Genomic DNA, 23276 nt, shown 5'->3' on the forward strand with positions numbered 1-23276 from the left:
TGAGTCTGTATTTGTGCTTAAATCAGGTGGGAGCCCTGGAGGGATGCCCTAACCTTTTGTGAGTTGCTTGTCTCATTGCAGGAGGGAATCCCAAAGGGAAGTTTGCTCTGGGACTGGTTCAGAATGAATGGAAGGTTTATGTAAAAAGGCCACTAGATCGGGAAGAACAAGATGTGTATTACCTGAACATCACTGCCACGGATGGCCTCTTTGTAACCCAAGCTGCTGTGGAAGTGACGGTCACTGACGTTAATGATAACAACCCAGTCTGTGAGCGGGTGAGTTAGCAACACCCTCTACAATCTTCTGTGGTGCTGGAAGTGATGGTTTCCCAGTGGATGACACTGCTGTATTTACAGGAGATGCCCATTTTCATCCTGAAGGTCTTAGGTGAGGGATATAGAGTGATGTGGAGGGAAGCAGGATACAACAGTCTTGTGAAGCCAAGGTGAAAGGATAATGGCCTGGCAAAGGCAGTGGAGGAGTCTCCTCCCTCTTCTGCAATATGCTCTTAGCTGGCTTTCTAAAATGCAAAGGGTTGTGAGGTAGCACTGCTATAGGGCAGCCACTTTCCCCCAACAGAAAAAAAAATGCTTTTCCTTCACAATCAATGTGAAAATGTCTTCAGTCTAATCTAACTCCAGCCTTCCCAAATGTGTCAGGTGGCTAGCAGCCAGAGACACAGTGGAAAAGGTAGAAGAATATAGCTTGCTCTCAAGCTGTCAGGCATGCATTCAGTATGGCCTGACCACAGCTTTCACAGCATCAGCTGACTCTTATTCTATGGAGAGGTAATGTGGGAAACCAGTATTACTGTGATAGGAAGGTGTGTGTGAAACAAAAGGCACGATAAAAACTAGATTTCCTTAACAGTACAGCTTGCAGAATCTTATTTATATATCCATATGTATACACACATGTAATTCCCATCATTACATTATCACCAATGGACTGCTGTCATTACAAGCACCACTCTGGGGAATCACAATCCGTATCTCCCTCAACACTACTGGATGATGTGATAAAAACAGCTGTCTTCATTAGCACACTTATCCATTTCATGGGTGTTGATGAAAGAAATGGAAGACAGAAAATGTGACTGCATTTTACACCTAAGACTAGCCCTATTAAGAGTCATAATTTGGCATTGTTTTTGTGACACCTCAAGGCTTAGCAGCAATTTGAATTTCTAGGACTGTATTACATAAAGGAAAATTGCTTCCTGTATAGAAAAATGCACTACAGAGAGTTAAACAAAAAAAAAAAAAGTTGTACAATAGCTATAAAACACTGTTATTGCATAGCTTACATTTTTGTTTTGTTTTGTTTTGTTTTTTTCTCTAGGTTGCATACACAGCACTGTTTCCTGAAGATATTCCATCAAACAAAGTCATTCTAAAAATCAAAGCTAAAGATGCTGACATTGGGTCCAATGGTGAAATTCGCTACTCTCTCTACGGTCCTGGGAACAATAAATTTTTCTTAGATCCAGAAAATGGTAAGATGACAACTAAACGTTTTCAGATAGCCTTCTTAATCCCTCAGCGGGTACCAGTTTCCTTAACTAAAGTTAGGTTACATTTGGTTATCAGCCAGTTCCAGTTCTGACAGGTATGGATGACCACTTCCAAAGTGGTAATTTCGGGTGGGACGTTTGTTGGCCAGGTTGAGTGTTGTGTTCAGGACAGTAGAAGCTGACCCTTTTGTTTCCCAGCCAGACCTCAAGTTAGGACAGAGACATGGGGCCCTTGTCCTGGAGTTGTCTTGGTGCAGAACAGGAGAAGCTGCCAGCAGGGTCCTCCTTCACATTTGGACTTTATGTCTTCCACCCTGATCTGGAATTACTGGCTTTTATACCATGTAACAACAACATTCTTTTTATACTCAGACTTGAGTAGAAAAAGGATATCAGTAATGAATTTGTGGGCACAGGGGAGTGCTACAAAGGTGTTGTTCATTTGGCAGAGGGTCTTGAAAAAGGTTTTGATCTCTGCGAAGGTCCAGATTTCATGCTTGTTATAAAGTAAAGCTAAATAAAATAATTTTTCCATGAATAAAAATCCCACTCTTTTGTTACTTCTGTTACTTCTGGGAATTTAGTTTCTGTTATGACAGCCTAAGTCCATCCCTGTGCAATGCCTCCTCCACCTGGCTAGCAGGAGGCAGCACCTGATATTGTCGTAGTGCTACCGACAAGAGGCATTCAGAGGTCTGTGCAGTGTGTGGAAAGAGAAGTTTTGCCCTCCTTAAGACCAAATCTCGTCTTTTATTTCAAATTACTCCCTTTACCAAAATAAACCAAAACTTACCCTTTGACTAATAATGGCTGTTTGCAGATGTGGCCACGTTTGCTGTCATTTATCAGTGCTGTGGAAAGCAGATTGTGGGTACAGTTCTCACAGTCTGAGTGAGAAACTGTCTTTGCTGCTATTGTTTATTGTGTTATAAGAATAAGAAGTCATATTCAAGCTAGATGCCAGAGGCATCTACAGGAATTCAGAGGTGATTGGAAGTTAAAATGTGGGAGAAGAGATTGGTTCTGTCTCGAATGGTAGCATTAGAAAACTTTGCAGTTCATTATGGCTGTTGTCATCAGTAGATTCGTGGTGACTTTTCTAAGTCTTGAAGTCTATAAATCTTGAGAGTAATAAAAGACAGACTTCAGAAAACATACCATGTTATGCTCTTAGAAGTTGCAGATTCTCAAAGGCCACCATGAGTGGCTTGTCCTACCTGCAATCATGCCACCAGCTCAATTATTTGGGTGGAGAGGGGTGAGAAGTGACACTGCTGTGGGGTTTTAATCTGCTCATTGGAATAAGCAAGGTTGTTTTTTCTTCTTGTAAATTCCAGTTAAATACATGTTTTTGAGCTACTCCCACTGTCTAGTATTAGTGATGCTGCTACAGCAGTAATTACAGCTGCTGCTTTTAATCAATTTCAGGTGAGCTGAAATCCTTGGCGCCACTTGATCGAGAGAAAATCCCTGCATACAACCTGATTGCCCGAGCTACGGATGGTGGTGGCAGGTTTTGCCAATCGGAAATCCATCTTATTTTAGAAGATGTGAATGATAACCCACCAGTGTTTTCATCTGATCACTACACCGCGTGTGTCTATGAGAATACTGCCACTAAGGCCTTGCTAACAAGAGTCCAAGCCACTGATCCCGATGTCGGTAAGAGAGTGACACTGCAAACAGTAACTAATGTACAGGAAAACTCTGGGTTGTTGGAACTGCAATGCAGATGACTTTTTCTTTCCTCTTTCCTCAGTCTTTCATCTTTCTTCATTCTTTCTTCCTTGTTTCTGGATAATCCCCATTTTTCTGTCTTCTCTTTTGTTACCCTGCAATGCTCATGGCTGAGCTTGGCATGATGGTGTTACAAACAGAAGAAGCATTGCAGCAGCTACAGAAGTGTGTAGTCTTTTATTCTCTTGATCAGTGATAGTTTTTTGGGTAAATTCCAACTTTCTTCCTCGAGTGGTCTCACGTCCTTTCCTGAACCATGGTTTTGGATACCCATGCCTCTACGTAGGCAAATAATATAGTTAAGTGCTATAGGGACTTATATGTGATTAATCACAATATTGCTGGAGTTTTATACTGCTATAACTCCCATTTGTTCCAGCTGGTTACCTTAGCATGAAACTATTGTTGTACATTGTGAATATACACTATAAATGTTCTAGCTGTTTAAATGTAGATTCTTTTGAAGTGGAATAGTTTATTATATGAGGACCTTAACCTTGAAATCTAGGCCCAGTTATAAATATTTAATGATATTTTTCATAGCACAGTGGTAAAACCTGATGAATATCAGATTTTGTTCTCAGCTTTTTCACTTCAGCTGGAATAAATAAATCCCATAATTTATTTTTTCTTCCTGTGGTTTTGGAGATGTTTTGTAAAAACTGTGGCTTAAGTAGCTTCACATAAAAAGCAGGCCTTTCACTGAATGATAAAAAATAACTAAATATATTTTTTTAAAGTACAGTACATGCTGGAAGTCCCAATTTTTACTCAGGTTGATAGTGTAAATATACAGTAATCAGTAAAGGAGCAGAAAGCATTCATTAAAGTATCTATGAAGTGCTGCATTACATGCTTGGCTGAAAAATCACTATTAAAATTTATGACACTGTCCTGCAGTGAAGAGCCAATTACTGGTAGTTAGCTACTGAACAGTCTGAACACCCAGTGTTGTTCGTTTCCATTGTCTTAATTACCATTTCTCTCATAGGTGAGATGACATTCAAGGAGTGGAGAGTCACAAGAGATTAGTGTTGAAAGTTGTCAATAAAAGTTCCTGTTAGCACCAACTTTGCATTATAAGATGGTTAGCTATGGAAAAAAAAATAATAATAATTAAAAAAAAAAAAAAAAAAAACATGATCTAATTGCTACATCTTCTTTCTGAAACAAGATAAGTTAAAGACAGGGATGAATAAGAAAACAGTACGCCTTTCCTTTAATGACTAGATTTGAAAATCAGACAAGACACTATCATATAATAGTGACTCTGTTCTCTAAAATATGATTTTATATCAATTACTGTTCTATTAATACTATTTATTCTATTGATACCAAAATCACTGATTCCCTGTTGCTGCAAAATGATTAAGTTTACGTAGTGTAATGTTCCCAACACAGAGTAGAAATATATTATTGATATTCTCCATGGAATACGATATTCCTGTTGGGTCCTGTGGAGAGTTATCCTAAAAACATAAATGAAGCTGGGAATCATCATACAGATCAATTTTTGACTTTCAGGAAACATTTTACAATCAATCTTAAAATTTGACAGTTCTTATGCTCTAGGTTTTGGAGAACCAGGTACCATAAGGGTAAGAATATTGATGTAGAATCCATTGAGATAAAACTTGAGATAAGTCAATTTGTGGTCTGCAACTGCCTGTAACTAAATAGCATTTAACATAAAACTGGAAATATTGTCGTCAGACAGTGCTGGATAATTAAGATAATTTCTAGTAACAGGAAAATAGTGTTGTATCTGCTTTGTGCCTTTGATGTCTCTTAAAGTTCCTGAACTCATAATATTCTGGGAGATTTCAGGACTGGAGCATAAGTTGTCTCATATATTTGTAATTTGGTTACATGCTTAGAAACTGCCTGTACCACCTGGACATACTGAAGAAGAGCTGTGATTTTGCTTTACAGTATTCAGCAGAAAAAAAAATAAATGGGTTTAGCTATTGAGAACTTAACTGTAGTAGCATGCAAGCTGGTTTCCATTTAACCTCTCCATGTATCTAGGTATCTTAAGTTAAATGAATGCTTAGAAGAGAGAGTGGATACACACATCCCTTTGTTAAAATATTGATAACTTTATTATAGAACAATATTTTCTCCTATCCTTTTTTCCATTGGAAAACCTTAATATTTCCACAAGGTAATACTTCCTACTAACTTGCCACCATCAGGTTTTGATATGTGCAAACTAAGAAATGAAGGGCAAGTGCTGATTTTACAGTTTGTTAGAGAAGTTCATGGGGAGCAGGTAGATTTTCCACCTCCCACTGTCTTCAAATCGAAGTGCCAAATTACTCCATTCTGTTCAAATTAGGGCACAAGAAGCGCTGGCATGAACACTGAGGTGTAATTATCTGAGCAAGCTCATCAGACAACTACAATATCAGCCTGTTTCAAAGGAATTAGGGTTATGCTAGAGCAGCAACACTGAGGAAACGTATATGGGACTTTGTGGCAAGCACAAAATTAGAAAGCTGATAAACATCAAAATAAACATGGAGCCCAAATTGCTACCTGAATTGCAGGTCCATAATCATTTTCAGTGCTGCTCATGTTTTATTGCCTGCATACAGTGCTGCAGCCCAAGTTGTGCAGGATTTGTACTGAGTTGTATCACTGAAGCTTTTCTTTCCTTCTTCTGGCCATGGGTATTTCTCCTGGGCTATAACTAAAGCAGGTTATGGTGCTTGCAGGCAGCAAAAAGATTGCAGTGCTGTCTGGGAAAACTTTTATGTTTAGGCAATTTTATGAACTGAGTATTCAGTGTGTGTGTGTGTACACTGTGTGCTTGGAGTAGAGCCTCAGAATGAGATGAACTGAGCTGGTTGCAAACCTACAAGCCTCACAGCACAGAGCTGGGCACATTGTCCAGGACACGTGGGTCCCATGTTGGCTGTGTGATGCCCCTCGAGGCTGTGTTGATGTAGCACGGGTACACGTGACCTTGGCTCATTTAGGGAAAGAAAAGGAGGCTGAACAAAAAGCAAAAATTACCACGTATTGTGACAAAAATAGGGAAAAGCAGAGATCTGATTTTTTTTTGTGAATGGTCAGAAACAAACTCAGTATTTGAAGCTGCAGTACTCAGGTAGGTTGGAGGGAAAAATGGGTGTTGAAAGCCTAATTCAGGGAGCTGGGATAATACTTGAGGCTACCTTAAGTTTATACATACAGGTTATACAGGTCAATTGTGCTTGAGTTTGGCTGTGCTTTTTTTAAAGAGTTGTGTAGAGTGAAATACTCTTTGGACCAAGATTTATGAGACAGATTCTGTAGCCCTCTGATTAGTACCTTTAATGTGGAGAGTTTTAATCAATCAAGCTTTTAATCGGCCTGGTTCTCGGTGTGGGAAACCAATTATTCACCTCTTCATGTAAAATGAAAGAGCTGTGGCAGAAAGGACTGAGCCCGTCTGGGGAAGTCATTTGACCTTCTTGTTGGGAGACATCTGCTCTCTAACCCTGCCCTCCACCACTAAGTGCAGGGGAGCAGACTGTGTCCCATCATCTGCACGGTGGGCTGCTGGGGAACTGGTGAACTGAGGGAAGAGTGCCATTTGCTTTATGCCTCTGATGGAAAGCTTTAACTTGGATTTGAAATAAATCTATGACAAAACTGATGCTTTCCCAGCAGTCTTAGGCCTCAATGAATTTTGATGTTTCAATAAAGACTAAGTTTGCCAAAAAATACAATAAAATCCCTTACCATGTACACTTGTAAGGCAGGTGCACAGGAAATAAGAGATGTTTTTGATTTTTTTTTTATTTCCTAGGGAAGAATGGTAATGTAGACTCTCCTTTAGATTTCAGTCAGTTCAGTCTGGAGTGTATCTACCCCCAGGAGGGTTGCGCAGGAAAAGTATTATACCTTATTTTCCTTCTTGTACTCTCATTGGGTCAACAAGAAAACTGAAGAATCAATTAAAAGAATAAAAACTAAATACTTGTAAAATAATGGCCAAGGGACATAGCACTCTGGGGTTTATGAAACAAAACACTTGCCTGTAGAAAGTGGCATCAAAGTGTCAGTGAGCACAACCCAAGGTGGTTCAGTGGTGACCATTTCCAGCAACACATGTATGGAAGTAATTAGTCAAGATTTCAGCTGTATCAGCAACGGGCTTTGCTCTTGAAGGAATTAGGGCAAGTGAGCCTGTTGCACACCCAGCTGGGCCACACAGGGAAGAGTTAAGTGCTGCCAGGTGAGATCGCAGAGAAGCAGGCAAGGCAGTCACAACCTGATTAAAGAGCACTTTTCTGTATAATGCATAATGGCACATGAAAATACTGAAGGCAACATTGATTTTGACATTCGCTGGCAAAGCAAATGTACAACAAACTTCTGCTTCAAATGTGGTTTGTTTATGTTAGGCAGGTCCCTTAAAGCAGGTCTGGAAAATTTTGAGGCATTCAGGATCTGAAAAAGAAGAAAATGAAGATTGAAATGTGCATAAGAAGGATAACACAAATAATAGGATAGAAGAGGTAATAAAACCCAGCTACTAGGTAGATAGCTTTAGCAGTGAAGCCACGGCTAGCTAGATGATGTTGTTTGAGCGTTTATAAAAAAGATGGCAAGGAAGGCTCATTCTCTAAAAAACATATGTGGAGCTTCTTGTATATTTACTCACCTCTTTGCCCCACTGCCTTATAAAATAGTCCAGGGGATAGTATACTAATGCAGGATATGGAAGACCTGAATTATTTGTTCCTCTTTTTGAGGCTATTCAAAACATTGCATAAGTAAGGGGTTATGCAGACTCAGGTTACAGTTGAAGTAGAGGGTCTTTTCCATCATCACTGAAGCTGTTTTGAAAAAGGTTTCAGGAATTGGAGAAAAAAAACACGAGTGAGAATTGCTCTGTAGCATGGTGGGTGACTGGGTTCTGTGCTCTGTACCCCAGGGTTTATTCAATGAAAAGTAATAGCCTATAGCAATGTACCTACTCCTCCTTCCTTTAAGGTGCTCTAAGCATTTGAATTTTGTTGCATAGGGAGAGTGGGAGAGCAAAGCCCTACATCCTCCCCAGCTAAGTTTTAAAAAAAAAAAAAAAAAAGTTTTAGCTACTATTGCATTATAAAAGAGCCCCGAACTGTCATCATAGAATCACAGAACAGGTTGGGTTGGAAAGGACCTTAAAGATCATCTATTTCCAACCCCCTGCCATGGACAGGGCCACCTTCTACTAGACCAGGTTGGCCAAGGCAGACTGGTTAGTCCTGAGGACATGTACAGGTTCAAGTTAACTCAGAAAGCTGTTCAGGAGAAAACCTAGCTTTCACCTTCTAATAAAGTCAGGAGCACTTTGAGGAATGCAGAGATGCTGCACTTTGGGCCCCGGAAAAATTTCCAAATAAAAAATGATAGTCAGACTCAGTGGAGTTGAGACTTCTCTAGTGTTAGGAGGTAAACAAACAAGGTGTTTGGGGATTATTGTAGAAAACTCAGGTTTCTACCTAAATAAGCCCTACTTCGTATTCCATATTTTGCTTCCCACGCCTTGACACTTAGGAGACCCAATCCTGCTAGCAGTCAGACTATGCGACCCTATTGTTGAATCCTTCAAAGGGTCAGATTTTTAAAGCTGCAAATAGGTAGTCAGGGGAACTCAAGCACCCATCTTGCATTACAATAATGTGTATCTGTGTATTGAGATGGCTCAGAGTTAGTGTGTGTTCAGCAAGCAGAAGTCATCAAAACACTCTTATTTCCTTCTGCAACATCCTAAGAGGCCAGGTAGAAAGGAAAGAAACACGGGTAATATGGCCTAGGTGCTATCCTTATACTTTGTTGTTCCCATTAATTTCTTTTATTTTTGAGATTTCCAAGACATTATTAACAACATGGTGTCAGAGAACTAGATGCATGACAAACAGAAAGAATTGCACCTCCTGGATTACTTTGATTGAATAAGGCCTGTGTTTGAATTGGGCCACTGAAACATACATATTTATGTCTATGTGTGTGTATATATATGCATAGATGCATACATACGTATACATGCATTCTCCTGCTACACACCACTATTTCAGCATAGTGATAAATTGCCCAGTATTGTCAGATGCAGTGTTACTGCAGCCAGCATAACTCTAAATTAGGTGTATCCAAATGGTGTTTACACCTCCAATTACTTCATAGCCTCTCGTCACTTCGAAAACATAACCAAGCTTATGCCTGATAATCATGAAGAAGTGAAGCACTCAGGACCACGGATGGAAACAAACTTGTGTATGCCCACACCCTCGGCTATATAAATCCCTGCTAGAAAAAAGAAGGAAAGAAGGAAAGAGCCAGTCAGAAAGACCTTGTCTTCCTACTGAAGAAGACAACATCCAACCAAACCAGAAAACTGCTTTTGGAGTTAAAGCTGTTGTTTCTCCACAGAAAAGGAACAACATAGTGAAAGCATGTCTCAGTAGCAGTGTTATGGATTGAACTTGGCTAGATTTTTCTGCTTAAATTGAAAAAATAACTTGAAAATTATTCTAGAGTTCAGCAAGGTACTTTTGTCAAGATTTCTCTCCCTTTCATCTCAAAATGATGGAGAATTATAAAATCTGGTTTAGTATTTGTTTGTTGTTAATGAAGTTGTAGACTTCTAACTACCAGTAACTGGTGTTGTAGTTAACATTTAGTTGATCACAAAATAAGATAGGTGCCACTGTTAACAATCACACCATGAAACAGAAGAAGGACAAAGCACAATAAATAATCAGGTAAAATGCCTAAACTTAACAGCTGAGTTGATAAGCAATAACAATTTTTACAGCTTTCTTTCTGGACACTTTTTCTTTTTTACTTCTTGTTTGTTTATTTTTAATGCTTGCCATTATTTTTCTTTCCCAAGGTTTTCAAAATGTAAGTGAGCAGACAACAAAGTTAAGTCTCACTCTCCACAGATAAACAAGAATGAGTGGGCTAGCTATACTTGGGGAAAAACATTAAAAAATGAGTTCAGGTGACAGACGACAACTAGAGAGGAGTAACACACTATATAAGGTCTTGAATATGTATAAGTTTCAAATCATGTGTGATGCAGTAAGCAGGTAATGCCCACTGCAGAAATTCACTGTCATATGGGGATTGTGCCTTGTGTATTAATGCTCAGCCTTTTAGTGATGTTCATCTGGATCAACCTGTGTTGTAACTCCACCATTTTCAATTGACTTGGACAAGGAGCAATTTGATTTTCTTAATTATAAAGAGAAAGATTTTATTTCCCTGTTTCTATTCAAAGCAGTAATGACATAGAAGATCTTATTATGTGACATTCAGTATATGTTCCTTTGTTTTAATACAGAAGAAAACTAGAAAAATCCCTGCTGAAGGATGACATTTGACGTACTAGATGGCTGTTGTACAAGCTCTTCACACCAGAGATTTGGCAAAGGGCAATATTCTATCATATGCTAATACAGGTCTAAATGTAAAATGTGGTAGCTTTTACCTTTATTTTAAAAATATACTGCAATCCTTCTATAGGAATAGTAATTCCTGCAAAGCTTTCCATGTTCAAATAGCTTATGGTTGTGATTGGCACCTTAGAAATCTGAGAAGTTTAAGTGAGTAAGTGAATAGACAGAACACAGTTTGCAAACATTAATCCCCCAACAGCTGTGGGCAAGCAGTGTGGGAGGATTGCTTTCTTTACCAATCCAGGAACTGTGGTGTTGGAGCAGTTGTGTCCTTTCCACAGAAAAAAAGTTTATAATCACAGCAGAGTCTACCATCAACTCCACAGCGGGGCTGCCACTGACATGAACTGGTGGATGCTTCTGTCCAGGCATATGGTAACCCTAAACACTCAAGTACTTTGGATTTCAGTGGAAATAACTCTCTAACTCATCTTTGCCTCCTGCCCATTTATTTTCCTGACTTGAGCCAGGAAGCTGAGGGGAGACAACTACTGATACAACACAACACTTCCTCCAAAGTGCTGTTTCTGCTGCAGCTTTTCATTGAATTCATTGTCCTTCCAAGGAACAAGTGTTAAGCTGCAGCCCCATTAAGCACTGTAGAGATATGTATTTCTCTTTCTGTTGTGCCTCTGCATTCAGGCTGGAAGCCACCAAGGAGTGGTACCTGTGGCTGTCCCAGCTCAGGCCCTCTGCGCAGATTTTCTCCATCTCAATGCATAAAATTATAAATTCACCTGTAAGAGTCTTTCTTCCAGGTCTTGTGGGAAAAAATAAGACTGTTTTAGTCATCAATCTATTAATGCGGACAGATTGCTATGTGATAACCCACACCCCTGGAAGTTCTGTGGGAAGAAACACTGTGATGAGTATCAAACAGGGTCTTTATGCCGGAGAAAAACCAAGACAAATCTCAGCCTCTCATGCAGTCACAGGCACGTAGGCACAGAAGATGTGTGTTAAGGTCCCTGCTTAAGAGAAGTGCTTAATTCTATATAGAAGCTGGAAGATACCAGGAGATCCAAGTACATAACTCTAAATAGCTCTAAAGTTGAGATGTGTGTGTGTAAGCTGGCTATTCAGCAGCATGCTCTTAATCAGGCAAAATCCATTTTTCCAGCATCCCTAGGGATCAATTCCAATTAACAGCTCATTAACAGTTCTGGTCAGTTCTGTCCCTGTGGAGGTTAGAGGAGGATTTCTAGCAGGAGATCCTGACAGAAATGCAGACATATCTCCAGCCGTTCAGACCTTCAAAACCTTCCACCCTCCAGAGGGTTTTATTCCTTCTTTGGTTCGGTCACCTTAGTTGACTGTCAGGTGGCAGTGCATTTGAAGTGAAGATATGAGCATGGTCTCCGTCATGCTGCAGGGTGTTCGGGATCTAGGTGTCCCAACACACACAACAGTCTCCAACTAGCTTGTATGCTGAGCTCAGTTCTTAGTGTGTAAGACAGAAAGTCTCTTCATCTGCCTCGTATGCTTTGCTGAAGGAGAGCTTCTCTGCAGTTTTTACATTTGTGATGCTGTGGGGAAAAAAAAAAATCTGGTTCATTACAATATTGGCATTTAAACTTTTCTTAGTTCTAAAGGCATTTGGACGTTTGAAATATCCTCTGGTGTCTCAAGCACAGCATAAAAACTTTATTCCCTTAGGAGGCCAAACAGTAATTCCTAATGCTATCTGAGTAGGGTCTGGGACTTTGTAGTTGCTCTAGCTTTTATGTGAGCATGGTTGAAGAAAAGAGTCTCCCAGCTCCCCCTTGTGTGGATGCTCTACTCCTGCTACGTCAAGCAGAAAACAAATGTGATTTGTGCTGCTTTTGATCAGTCATTTCTACGATGCTTTGCTGCTGGAAAGCAGAATAATACTGTCACAAATTTTAAATTAACAAAATATGCCTAGAAGGGATTGGTAGCTCTTGTTCATCTGAGTAATGTCAGGCTTGTAAGGTCTGTTCTCCAGCAAAAAAGGGCAGCAAATGCTCAAGTGAGAGATGTTAAAAACAGAGACACTCCAGTTTAGTGGATCTTTGTGTTTTAGTTATAATCTTTTAGCAGAGAACCCAGGACCAAAGCACAGACACAACCAGCACCAAGGGAGCTTGAGTGAGGTTGAATTTGTGTTCACATTTAATTAGATTTGAAATGGCTATCCCACTGTAGTACAGCAAACAACCAAGTCGGTACCTTCCCCTCAGGCCTTATTACTAGCAACTTTAGCATGGATCTACATATTCAGCAGCCAGGAGGATAACTGTTATGTATTGGGAAATACAGGCAGGCTTTGAAAAACATGGGCTATTGTACAATTCAATTTTTGCTCTTAAACTGGGGGAGCGGGGGACTTCTCTTTCTATAATGTCCATGTTCTTGCAGGAGCTGTTTGATGAAGCTTTTGTCTAAAAGGTATCATCTTCTGATAATGTTTTGCTTCTCAACACAGGAATCAAGGCAGCACTGGTAGCAAGTACATTCTGTGCCACCTGATGAATTTTTATGTGTTTATTTTTCCCTTAAATACATTTCTATTCCTTCTGGATGTGCGCTGAGACATTTCCATTTTCAGTATTCTGCCTGTCTTACCTAATTCAGTTGTAAGCTTTTTTGGGCAAGGAACAATCTGGATACTTTCAGGTTTCGTTATGCAGCACTTCTGCAAAGTGATCATTTTAAAAAGCATCATGATGAGGGAAGGAACTCAAGTCATCCACAGAGATCTGACATGTGAGAAGAGCATGTCCTGATCCCCAAACCCTTCAGCAATGCTGTACCTTCAGGTACAGCATTACCTCCATGTGCTCCACACCAATTGGAAACAATGAGTGTGATAGCAGATTTTCCTTAGGTTTTCCATTAGGTGGTTAGAGATAAGGTTGTTTTGCTTTTTTAAAAAAATATTTTTTATTTCACATTATCATTTTCGCATCTGCTTCTCTTTTAGGTGTAAACAGAAAAGTTACCTATTCCCTCGCAGACTCGGCAGATGGTTACTTCTCAGTTGACCGCTCATCAGGGATCATTATTTTGGAGCATCCACTTGACAGAGAGCTTCAGTCATCCTATAACATTAGTGTAAAGGCCTCAGATCAGAGCATTGTGCTGACCTTGTCCTCATTTGCGACAGTTACCATTACAGTGCTAGACATTAATGACAATCCCCCCGTCTTTGAAAGAAGAGATTATCTCGTTACTGTACCTGAAGACACTTCACCTGGCACTGAAGTCCTGTCTGTTTTTGCTACAAGCCAGGACATTGGGACTAATGCTGAGATTACCTATCTCATCAGATCTGGGAATGAGAAGGGGAAGTTCAGGATTAACTCAAAAACAGGTTTGTAAACTGGCTCTTACTTGTAATACAACATGAAAGCATTGGAAAAAATGTGAGTGCTTTGGAGAAACCTCTTGGACCATAAAAAAAGTTCCAAGGACAAAGACTCAGAGCTTGTCAATGTGAAATTAGTTGCATAGTTAGAAACCAATGCTATGCTGGATGTGGATGTAAATTACAGTCCCACTCAGTTGCCCTGACTTGAGTGGAGAATGGCTTTCTCCATTAGTATTTCTGTTGAAGTCAGCATAGTTGTGACAGCCCATTAGCCAAACTCTGCAGTCCTGTCAGTAATGTACACTTGTAATGTTTAACTGCCTATCAGCTGAGTAAAGATCTGGACCACAGCAAGCATCAGACAGTACTATCAGCACCAAATAGCTGGCAGCCCTACCTTGCCAGGCAGTGACCACACGATTTATACAACTCTGTATAGCTCAACTGACAAGATTAACAGAATGGTTTGGGTTGGAAGGGACTTTAAAGTCCACCCAGTTCCAACCCCCTGCCATGGGCAGGGACACCTCCCACCACACCAGGTTGCCCAAAGCCCCATCCAGCCTGGCCTTGAAAACCTCCAGGGATGGGGCATCCACAGCTTCCCTGGGCAATCTGTGCCAGGGCCTCACCTCCCTCAGAGTGAAGAATTTCCTCTTTATATCTAATCTAAACCTACCCTCTTTTAGTTTAAAACCATTCCCCCTTGTCCTGTCATTATCTGATTGAACAAAGAGTTGCTCTCCATTTTTTGTTCCTAATTTGTCTTGTCTGACAGTTGACTTCAGCCATTCTGGTTTGGGTTTTTTTTTTGGTTGTACATCACTGTGGTTTTACACTGATGGGCAGTAGAGCACCACTGCACTGCTATCTCAGTCCTCCTCTTCAAAAGAACAGGGGGAGAAAAGATGATGAAAAAAGGCTCATGGCTTGAGATACGGACAGGGAGATCACTCACCAATTATCATCATAAGCAAAAAAAAACACCTCAGTGTAGGGAGATTAATATAATCTATTGCGTATTGCTAACAGACTAGAGCAGTGAGAATTAAAAGCAAACTACAAACACATTTTCCCAGTCCACCCTATCCCACCTCCACGCCCCGAGCAGCACAGGGGAACAGGGAATGGGGGCTGTGGTCATTCCTTGATGCTTCGTACCCGCCACTCCTTCACAGTCACCCTCTGCCCCTGCTCCACATGGGGTGATGCTTCTGTGTTTCCTGTAGTGGATGCCCTTACTCTTATGCCATTCAGGATGACCAGTGCAAATCCGCCACCAGAGCTTCTGAGCAGAACAGTCTTGATTTTGAAAGCTGAAGGTAACACTTGTTTGAGTGCAGCTGTAATAACCAGTAACCTGGAAAATCTCAAAATGGTGCATTGTGTCATTTACATTACTGTGTGCAAAAATCTCTCTCCAGTCTCTGTGGAGGCTACTGCATTACATATAAGGGCCTTAACATAACATAATTGTGTGTTGTCTCCTATCTTCATAATGTTGATTAGTGCTAACAAAATTTAAACATAAATACACCTAGACAGCAATACTTAACTTCACATTTGACAATGAAGCCAAGGAGATAAATCAATAAAAACCCATAATGAAGCTTAATCACACAGGGAAAAAAAAAAAAAAAAAAAAACTATTTATTATTCATTAATGTGTGACAGCTCCATTATTATCGGTTTAGAGGCAGGAGCCGAGTTTCCAGACAGCCGGGTACTGATGTGGCATGCCTGATCAGGGCTTGAAAAATAATGCTTCTCACACCATTTATCAGTGGGGACTCCCTGCTAGCCACTTGGAAGCTTCTCTTCAGGGCTTCTGCTTTCAGCAAGTCATGCTGAAAGGTAGGATTCATTTGGAGAGAGCCCAGACAAGATTAAGAAGAATGATCTGAGGTTTATAAAATGAGGCTTACCAGGAAAAACTAAAAGAATTGAAGTTATTTAAGCTAGGAAAGAGAAGACATGCTGATAGTATTCAAAGTACTTACCTATGTAAAAGTACCCACAAAGAGCAGGGGAATAAACTGTTCTCTGTGTCCACTCATGAGAAAAGAAATTTTGAATTGGCTTAAATTGCATTTGGATTATTCCAGTTAAATGACAGAAAGAAATTCCTAGCTGTAATGATTATTAAGTACTTGAATACATTTCCTAAGAAGAACAGGAAAGTGATATTGCTGGTGTTTTTTAAGAACATTAGAAATGAGTACCTTCAAAAATTACAAGGTTTAGCTGACCTTTGCTGTGTAGCAGTTGGACTAAATGACCTTTAAGCCCTGTACATCCCTTCTCCTGATGAGTCTATACTGAAAAGGATTTGGCTTGCTGAGGTTATGGATTTGCTTTTAAGTCTTTCCTGCCATGCCCAGTATCACCTCCTTCAAGTCATCACTAGTAATCTGTGCACGACCCACTCCCCCCTTCTTGATAAAGTGATGCATACATGGAAGACAAGTAGAGAACATGCATAAAAAGCATTTCTGTGCCAAAAGAGGTCTAGGAGAGAGTGAGTCAAGTTACAGATAATCTTAGTTTTGGTTGTGTGGTGCAGGAACCCAAAATTTTTAAACCTAGTTTATTGAGGAAGTCCCTGTTTAATCACATAAATGATAGACAACTCATTTCTCAAAGGGATTCATACCACATTTATTAGTATTTAATTCATGAGAAGTTAATTACGTAGGAGTTCATTTCTGCTGATTTGTCAGTGTTGATTTCCAGAGTCTTCATCCAATTCTCCCACGGGCTCTGTACATGAGCCCAGGCAAATGGATGGATACGGCATCCACTTCTCCATCTACAGTACTGGCATAATAAAAGTTATTTTCATGAGAAACCATTAATTATTTCATGTCTTTGAAGGTCCTTTTGGTAGAGGCAACCCAAGTGCAATTGGCATGATTCTTTAATCAAATGACAGCAGCAGAAAACTGACCAAATATTTTTATTGGACTGGGCAATGTTAAAGATGGAACAACATGTTTTGTGTTTGTGCAGTGGCGATAAATAGCATGCTGTACTGTTTACTACAGTCAAATCCCTTAATCCACAACAGTATTTGTTTTTTGCTGTATGTTGACATTCCTTCCCTTGCTTCAAAGGAGCCATTTCCATTTTTGAAGCTTTGGATTATGAATCGTGTAAGGATTTCTACTTAGTAGTGGAAGCGAAAGATGGAGGTACTCCAGCCCTGAGCGCTGTTACGACTGTGAATGTGAATGTGACAGATGTTAATGACAACGCGCCAAAATTCAGCCAGGTGGTCTACAGTGCAGTCATCAGCGAGGACGCTGCTGTCGGTGATTCTGTTATAATGGTGAGTGCCGTGTTTAGGCAGGATGAGGCCTTCTGTTGCCTGACCTTTAGTAAAATACTGCTGCGCTAATAATGGCAACTACTGCATCTTGAATCACCCAAACAGTTCTCTAACCAATATTCTGCATCTGCTACTGCTTTCCCAATAGCTGCCTGTTTCCCTCCCCCCTCTAAAAAAAAAAAAAAAAAAAAAAAAAAAAAAAAGTAGTACCAAATGTTTCTTTTTTTCCCCTATATGATGTCAAAGAGCAATGATATGTTTAAGGTGTAATTCAGGAGCCAGCTTAAAACAAGTGTGTTTTACTGGAAGACAATTCAACTTCTCAGTGAAATATATTGTATTTATGTTATATGCCATTTGTTATATAGCTCATTGAGATTAAAACCTTTTATATGTTTTAATGCTAGAGTTTTGAAAAGGTCCAAGGAGAGTCTTCTGTTACAAGCTGATTGGCTTGATGCATTGGTGGTGTGTGGTTCGGATGTGACTGGTCTGACAGTGTATGGAGTCCTGCTTCTTGGGTCATTGAGCAGTTAATGGAGCATACAGATGGTTTAATATTTGTTTTGCTAATTTTCATTTTTCTCTCAAAAAAGTTGATAGCGGAAGATCTGGACAGTCCTTCCAATGGCCAGATTCATTTTTCCATAGTGAGTGGTGATCGAGACAATGAATTTTCGGTTGATCCTGGCTTGGGACTCGTGAAAGTTAAAAAGAAATTGGATAGAGAAAGGGTAAGACACGTGGGATTTCTTAACTTACAATGACTTACAGATGTGTATTGATTTCAACTCTGCTGCTAGCCAGTTGTGAAGAAGCTGCTTTTCATTTTGCAGCAATCAGCTTAAGATGCTCCAGCAGGTCTTTCAAATGTTCTTCCACTTCTTCCCACCCCAGCCCTATCCCCAGTTGTATTTGCAAGCCAACTGCCCTGGAAGTTCTCCCATCCTGCACCAACACAACCGCAGAAGCCAGGTTGGGGAAGAAAGCCTCCCTGGATTTTTCCTGTAGTGCCACCGGCAGCTGTTGCTGTGTTAATGAGCTGCCTCCTCTCTCCTGCACGTGCATGCAGCAGTGTATGCAACGGACTGATTACAGCAAGCTGCAGATTGTGGCACCAAGCACCGAGCCGAGACCTCAGCCATTAATTAGTGCTCTGCAAAACATCTCACTGGGGAGGTGATGTTATGGAGTAGCCAGGCTGCACCAAAAGTGAAAGAGTGCTTCATTAAACGGCGTCTGCAGCTTTGTTTGCTCACTGGATTATTCATTCAGGGTGATTTATCACCATTTTGCCATAGCTAGCAATTATCAGCTTTTAGGAAAATAAAATAAATAAATAAATGAATACAGTTGCCTGTGCTACTAGCAGGGCAAGAGAGTACTACATGACTTCAGAAGTCTTGCAACACATGAAGAAATGCACGCCTCCTTCCCCGTAGCCATGCGGCTGAGGAAGCTGATTGCTATCCCCAGAATATGGGCTCAGCTGGAACAGCTCTCTGCTGGAAGCAGAGCTACTGCTTGAAACAGAGGCAAATATCTTTTCTGTGTTATCACAAAGGCAGGATTAAATTGCCAGTGGCTGGTGGCAGAACGACTATACTGCAGACTGGTGAGGACAAGGAAGTAATAATGGCTGTGCTTGTTGAATATTTGCTATTAGGTAGTTTTCTTATATGGCACAGGCTTAATTTCTTAGCATGATTGTGTTTGGTTTCTGCATTTGGCATAGCTACGAGATATATGCATATGTGTCTGCATTCAGACACACACTTTCACCCTCACCAATCTGTGCGTGTTTAAGGCCAAGTCTCGGATCTGCATTCTTCTAAGTTTCTCTCAGTTAAAGTGAGCTGTAATATTGTCTTTTCCTTTGCTTCCTTGGCACATTTCCTAGACACAAGTGTCTCTGACCTCGTCAGGGGAAATGATACATGATGCCCCATCTGCTGTAGATCCCCAAAGGCAGTGCTGACTCCCAGGTTTTAGCAGTTTAAGGAAACTCATTTCCAGAGCTCTAATCATGTACAAACCATGTCTGTTGCCATTTGCCTTTCTGGGATATATGGAAATGAAAACAAACTCTCACAAAATTAGGGAAAGATCTCACAAAGGTGTCAATCCTGACTAGCAGTAAAAATTAAAGCTTGAAGGGAAAAAAAATTATTAATGCTCTGCCTCAGTTTCTTGACCTTCCATAGTTACGGGTTTTTCCTCCTGACTCTGTCACTACACACTCAGCAAATTGCACCCTTTCTTCTCCTTATAAACTACCTAAAAATGTTCCCTTTTTTCTTAGTTTGGTCCCACAGCCCAGAAGATCCTCCTTGTTTCATACATTTAGCCTGTCCTCTTCCCTCCTACCCAAACGGCTTTGACCTTTGTGTCCTTTTGGATTTCCCCCACCCTAAGAAATACCTTTAACTTTTCTTTGTTGCCCTCTGCGGGACCATGCTTTTCCCCAGCCCCACTCCAAGAGGCTGGAGCGGGTGTTTTATCTCATACACAGGTCATCCTTTGTTTTCCACCCCTCTGAAGGTTTCACGGGCAGACGTGTCGGCAGCTCTCCCTGGGGAGCATGGAGCACTACATGAAGATGGTCGTAAGACAGGAGGCCGACATAAGGATGTAGTTCATAAAATCAAACTGTCATCCATAAACTGTGCACAGATCTCTTCCAAATCGTCATATATGCTCACACCTCACGCACGTGCACATCCCTATGTAGAGGGCCCGTGGGTGATGTAGCTGGTGGGATGCACTGAACAGCCCACACTATGCTGACTTGTTTCTGCCTGTTGCAAACAAGCATGCTCAAAAATTCCCTTATCTTCTACTGAATGGTGGATAAGAGCCTGTTGCTACAGAGGATGTGTTGTCCCTGGTGATTCCAAATGTTTTTCAGTGTGTGTAAGCCAACTGTCTGTGAACTTTTGTTGGATCTCCATCACCGTGTCAGAAACACTGTGTCAAATTGAGGCTTCCTCTAATAAGTAACATATATTATCCTGGAAACCACCCATAAGTTAAATAGAATCAGGTCACATATCCCAGCTGACATCTAGGCTGAGTTTGGATATTATCCGTCCTTTGTTTTCATGTCTGTCCCTTCGTTTCAGGAATGCATCATCTAGTAAAGATATTTTAATACAGTGAAGCTGTGTTAGGTTTATTGATAGCCTTATAAAATAGAGTTTGGGACACAATCTGGCAATAAACAGTCTAATGTTATACAAAGGGCAGGGAAGGTAATGAGGCCAGACATCTTTCCTTAGAATATGGTAGGTGGTGCAGTGGATGTAAAGAACATGAGTTAAAATTTAGGACCGCTTTCATGATGATTTAATATTTTCACCTTTTTGCAGATATCTGGTTATTCGTTAGTTATTCAGGCAAGAGACAGTGGCACCCCTCCTTTGTCTTCCTCTGTGACGGTCAACGTGGATATTTCTGATGTGAACGATAACAGCCCGGTATTTACTCCAGCTAACTATACAGCTGTAATTCAAGTAAGTTCATCCTGCACATCAAAACCTTCTCTGACTTTTAAAATGCAAAAGCATTTGGTTTCAGTTAAGCAGCTTTTGATGATTTATCTGCCAAAGATGTATCAAATGATCTTATTTAAAGGAAAGTATAAACACGTCTTTCTTGACTCTTTGATAAGTTTCTGTTTGCCGAGACTCCTTAACCTCAGCATCTGTCACACATTTTACTGTTCATCCCTGTTGCACCAGGGTATGTACTCTGGCCTCCAAAATTCTGAGCTGGGATGAGTTTGCACTTCTCTACACCTTGCTCAGGGTGTAAGGTTTAGTGGTTAGTTGGTCCTGATCAGACGGGGTATGATCAACCACTCCCCAGCAATGCAGTGGGTGCCTCCATCTCTGATGCTAGTCCATGGGGTGCAGCAGTGCCAAATAAATGCCACAGTGAAATGACACCTTGGCCAAAGAGCATTTACTTGCATATTCTTGATAGTGAAATGTGGTATTTTATCATTGTGATGAGATGTATCATTTTAATCCTTTACTTTATATGCTGTGTATACGTGTAAAGGAAAATAAACCAGTGGGCACAAGCATTTTGCAGCTGGTAGTGACGGACAAAGACTCTTTCCACAATGGCCCCCCTTTTACCTTCACCATCCTCACTGGCAATGAAGAGGAGGAGTTTACGCTGGACCCTCATGGCGTCTTGAGATCTGCAGTCATCTTCAAGCACATGGTTGCAACCGAATATGTGCTCTGTGTGCAGGTATGCCCTGATTTTTTGTGTCTGCACAGAAGGAAGGACAGCCTTCATAGTGGCAAGTTGCCTGTAAGGGTTGGTTTTAATTGACTTTTTTCTGTAAGTAAATACCATGCATTCCAGTTTATGTGTACACAATATAGTATATTTCCTTTGATGTCCCTAAACCCAATTTTGTATAAATATAAATAGGTAGCCAGCCACCTTTCCAATTTTCTCTGCATGAAATGGATTTTCTGAGCAGCAGCTGTTATGATTTAAGATTTTCATCCTTTTTTTTTCTGTAGCTAAGAGAGGAAAATAAGCTAAAAAGCATTATATACATATAAATACACTACAGAACGAGTGACAGCTCGTTCAGTTCTAGGAAGGAAAATCACTTCTGCTTTTAAGTCGTAAATTTAATCACAAATTTTTGGAAGCCTACCAAGAATTCATGAAATCACATTTCGAAGGTCAGCTTAGCTTTTAAAGAATGTAAAAAGAAGACATATAACAGTCAAGCTCAAACGTAGCTCTAGAGTCGTTGTTGAGGAACTTTGTAACCACGGTAATTTTGTTTACTGAAAACGATAAATCCAAGAGTAATTGGACCATGTTTTTCAGGTTTACCAGAGAAAATGTAATAGGGTTCAGTAAATATGCAGGTCTAGGGAGTGAACTGCACCTTTTCATTGAAATGGGACATGGTCATATCATCTAAGTCTGAAAATGCAGTTTTCCTCAGCTTGCTGTACTGGAGTTAATTTCTCGAAACAGAGCATAACTGCTCCTTTATGAGTACTTTTAATACTGTTTGTAGCAGTAACAAGCTCAGCTAGGTACAATTCAAAAAATTTAAGCTCTGTTGCTAATTAGCAGTTCATATGAAAGTAATGTTTTACAGGTTTGCAATTTAATATTCTTGCAACCCATTTTTTGAGCCTTGTAGAAAATATATATATGTGTGTGTGTGTATATATATATATCTTTCATTCTTACCATGTCCTCATCCTAAAATATCCTCCTTTCAGGACAATTCACTAGCCAAAGTTCCAGTATAGCCAAAATTGGGCATGTAAAGTACATTTAAGCAGCATCCTCAGCTATATAGATCCAAGTATGTCATATAAATGAAATATTAGCCAGACCGCAATCACTGAGATGCACCAAAATATTCAGAAAACCACGCAGCTGGATTGTGAAGGCCCAATTCCTCCCAGTCTTATTTTCTTTAGGGATTTCTGCAGTGAAATCATATTTTATAGTTTTCTGTTGTGTATAGAATATAGAAGTCTTTTTTTCCATTTATATGTGCCAGATTGCTGCTTCTCCCTTTCCACCATCAGATTCCTCCTCTGTGTTATGTTTATTAAAAAGTAATGTTAAAACCGAAAATGGAACGGGAAATAATTTCTGCATGTATGCATGTCTGTATGTGTATATGCATATCTACATAAAATCTTTTCTAAAATTCTCCATCCAGCGTGGTTAGGAAGCATGATTTTTAGTGTCTCCAAGTTACTAATCCTTTCCTGGTAATGTCCATATTAGTACTGCCATCCTGCCTGTTTTTTTTCTTTATAAGTCTTCCTCTCCATGTCCAAATACAAACTTATTTCAATATGTGCTAAGTCTGTGCCCAGTGATGTTTCAGCCGTCTGTTCTTCTCTGAAGCAAATGGATGTGTGG

The 23276-nt window shown here is 40.2% G+C and overlaps 1 protein-coding gene across 1 annotated transcript in view; it reads left to right on the plus strand.

Annotated features, from left to right (window-relative positions):
- Positions 1-23276, plus strand: part of FAT3 (FAT atypical cadherin 3) — a 408669-nt gene that overhangs the window by 315192 nt on the left and 70201 nt on the right. The window contains exons 13-20 of the mRNA XM_084532289.1: positions 82-278; positions 1345-1498; positions 2945-3178; positions 13637-14026; positions 17137-17351; positions 17948-18085; positions 20720-20863; positions 21414-21611. Coding sequence (XP_084388415.1) covers positions 82-278; positions 1345-1498; positions 2945-3178; positions 13637-14026; positions 17137-17351; positions 17948-18085; positions 20720-20863; positions 21414-21611 — 1670 coding nt within the window. The remainder of the gene's footprint in view (positions 1-81; positions 279-1344; positions 1499-2944; positions 3179-13636; positions 14027-17136; positions 17352-17947; positions 18086-20719; positions 20864-21413; positions 21612-23276) is intronic.

The sequence above is a fragment of the Aythya ferina genome, assembly GCF_964211825.1.
Source record: "Aythya ferina genome assembly, chromosome: 1".
NCBI classification, from domain to species: Eukaryota; Metazoa; Chordata; class Aves; order Anseriformes; family Anatidae; genus Aythya; species Aythya ferina.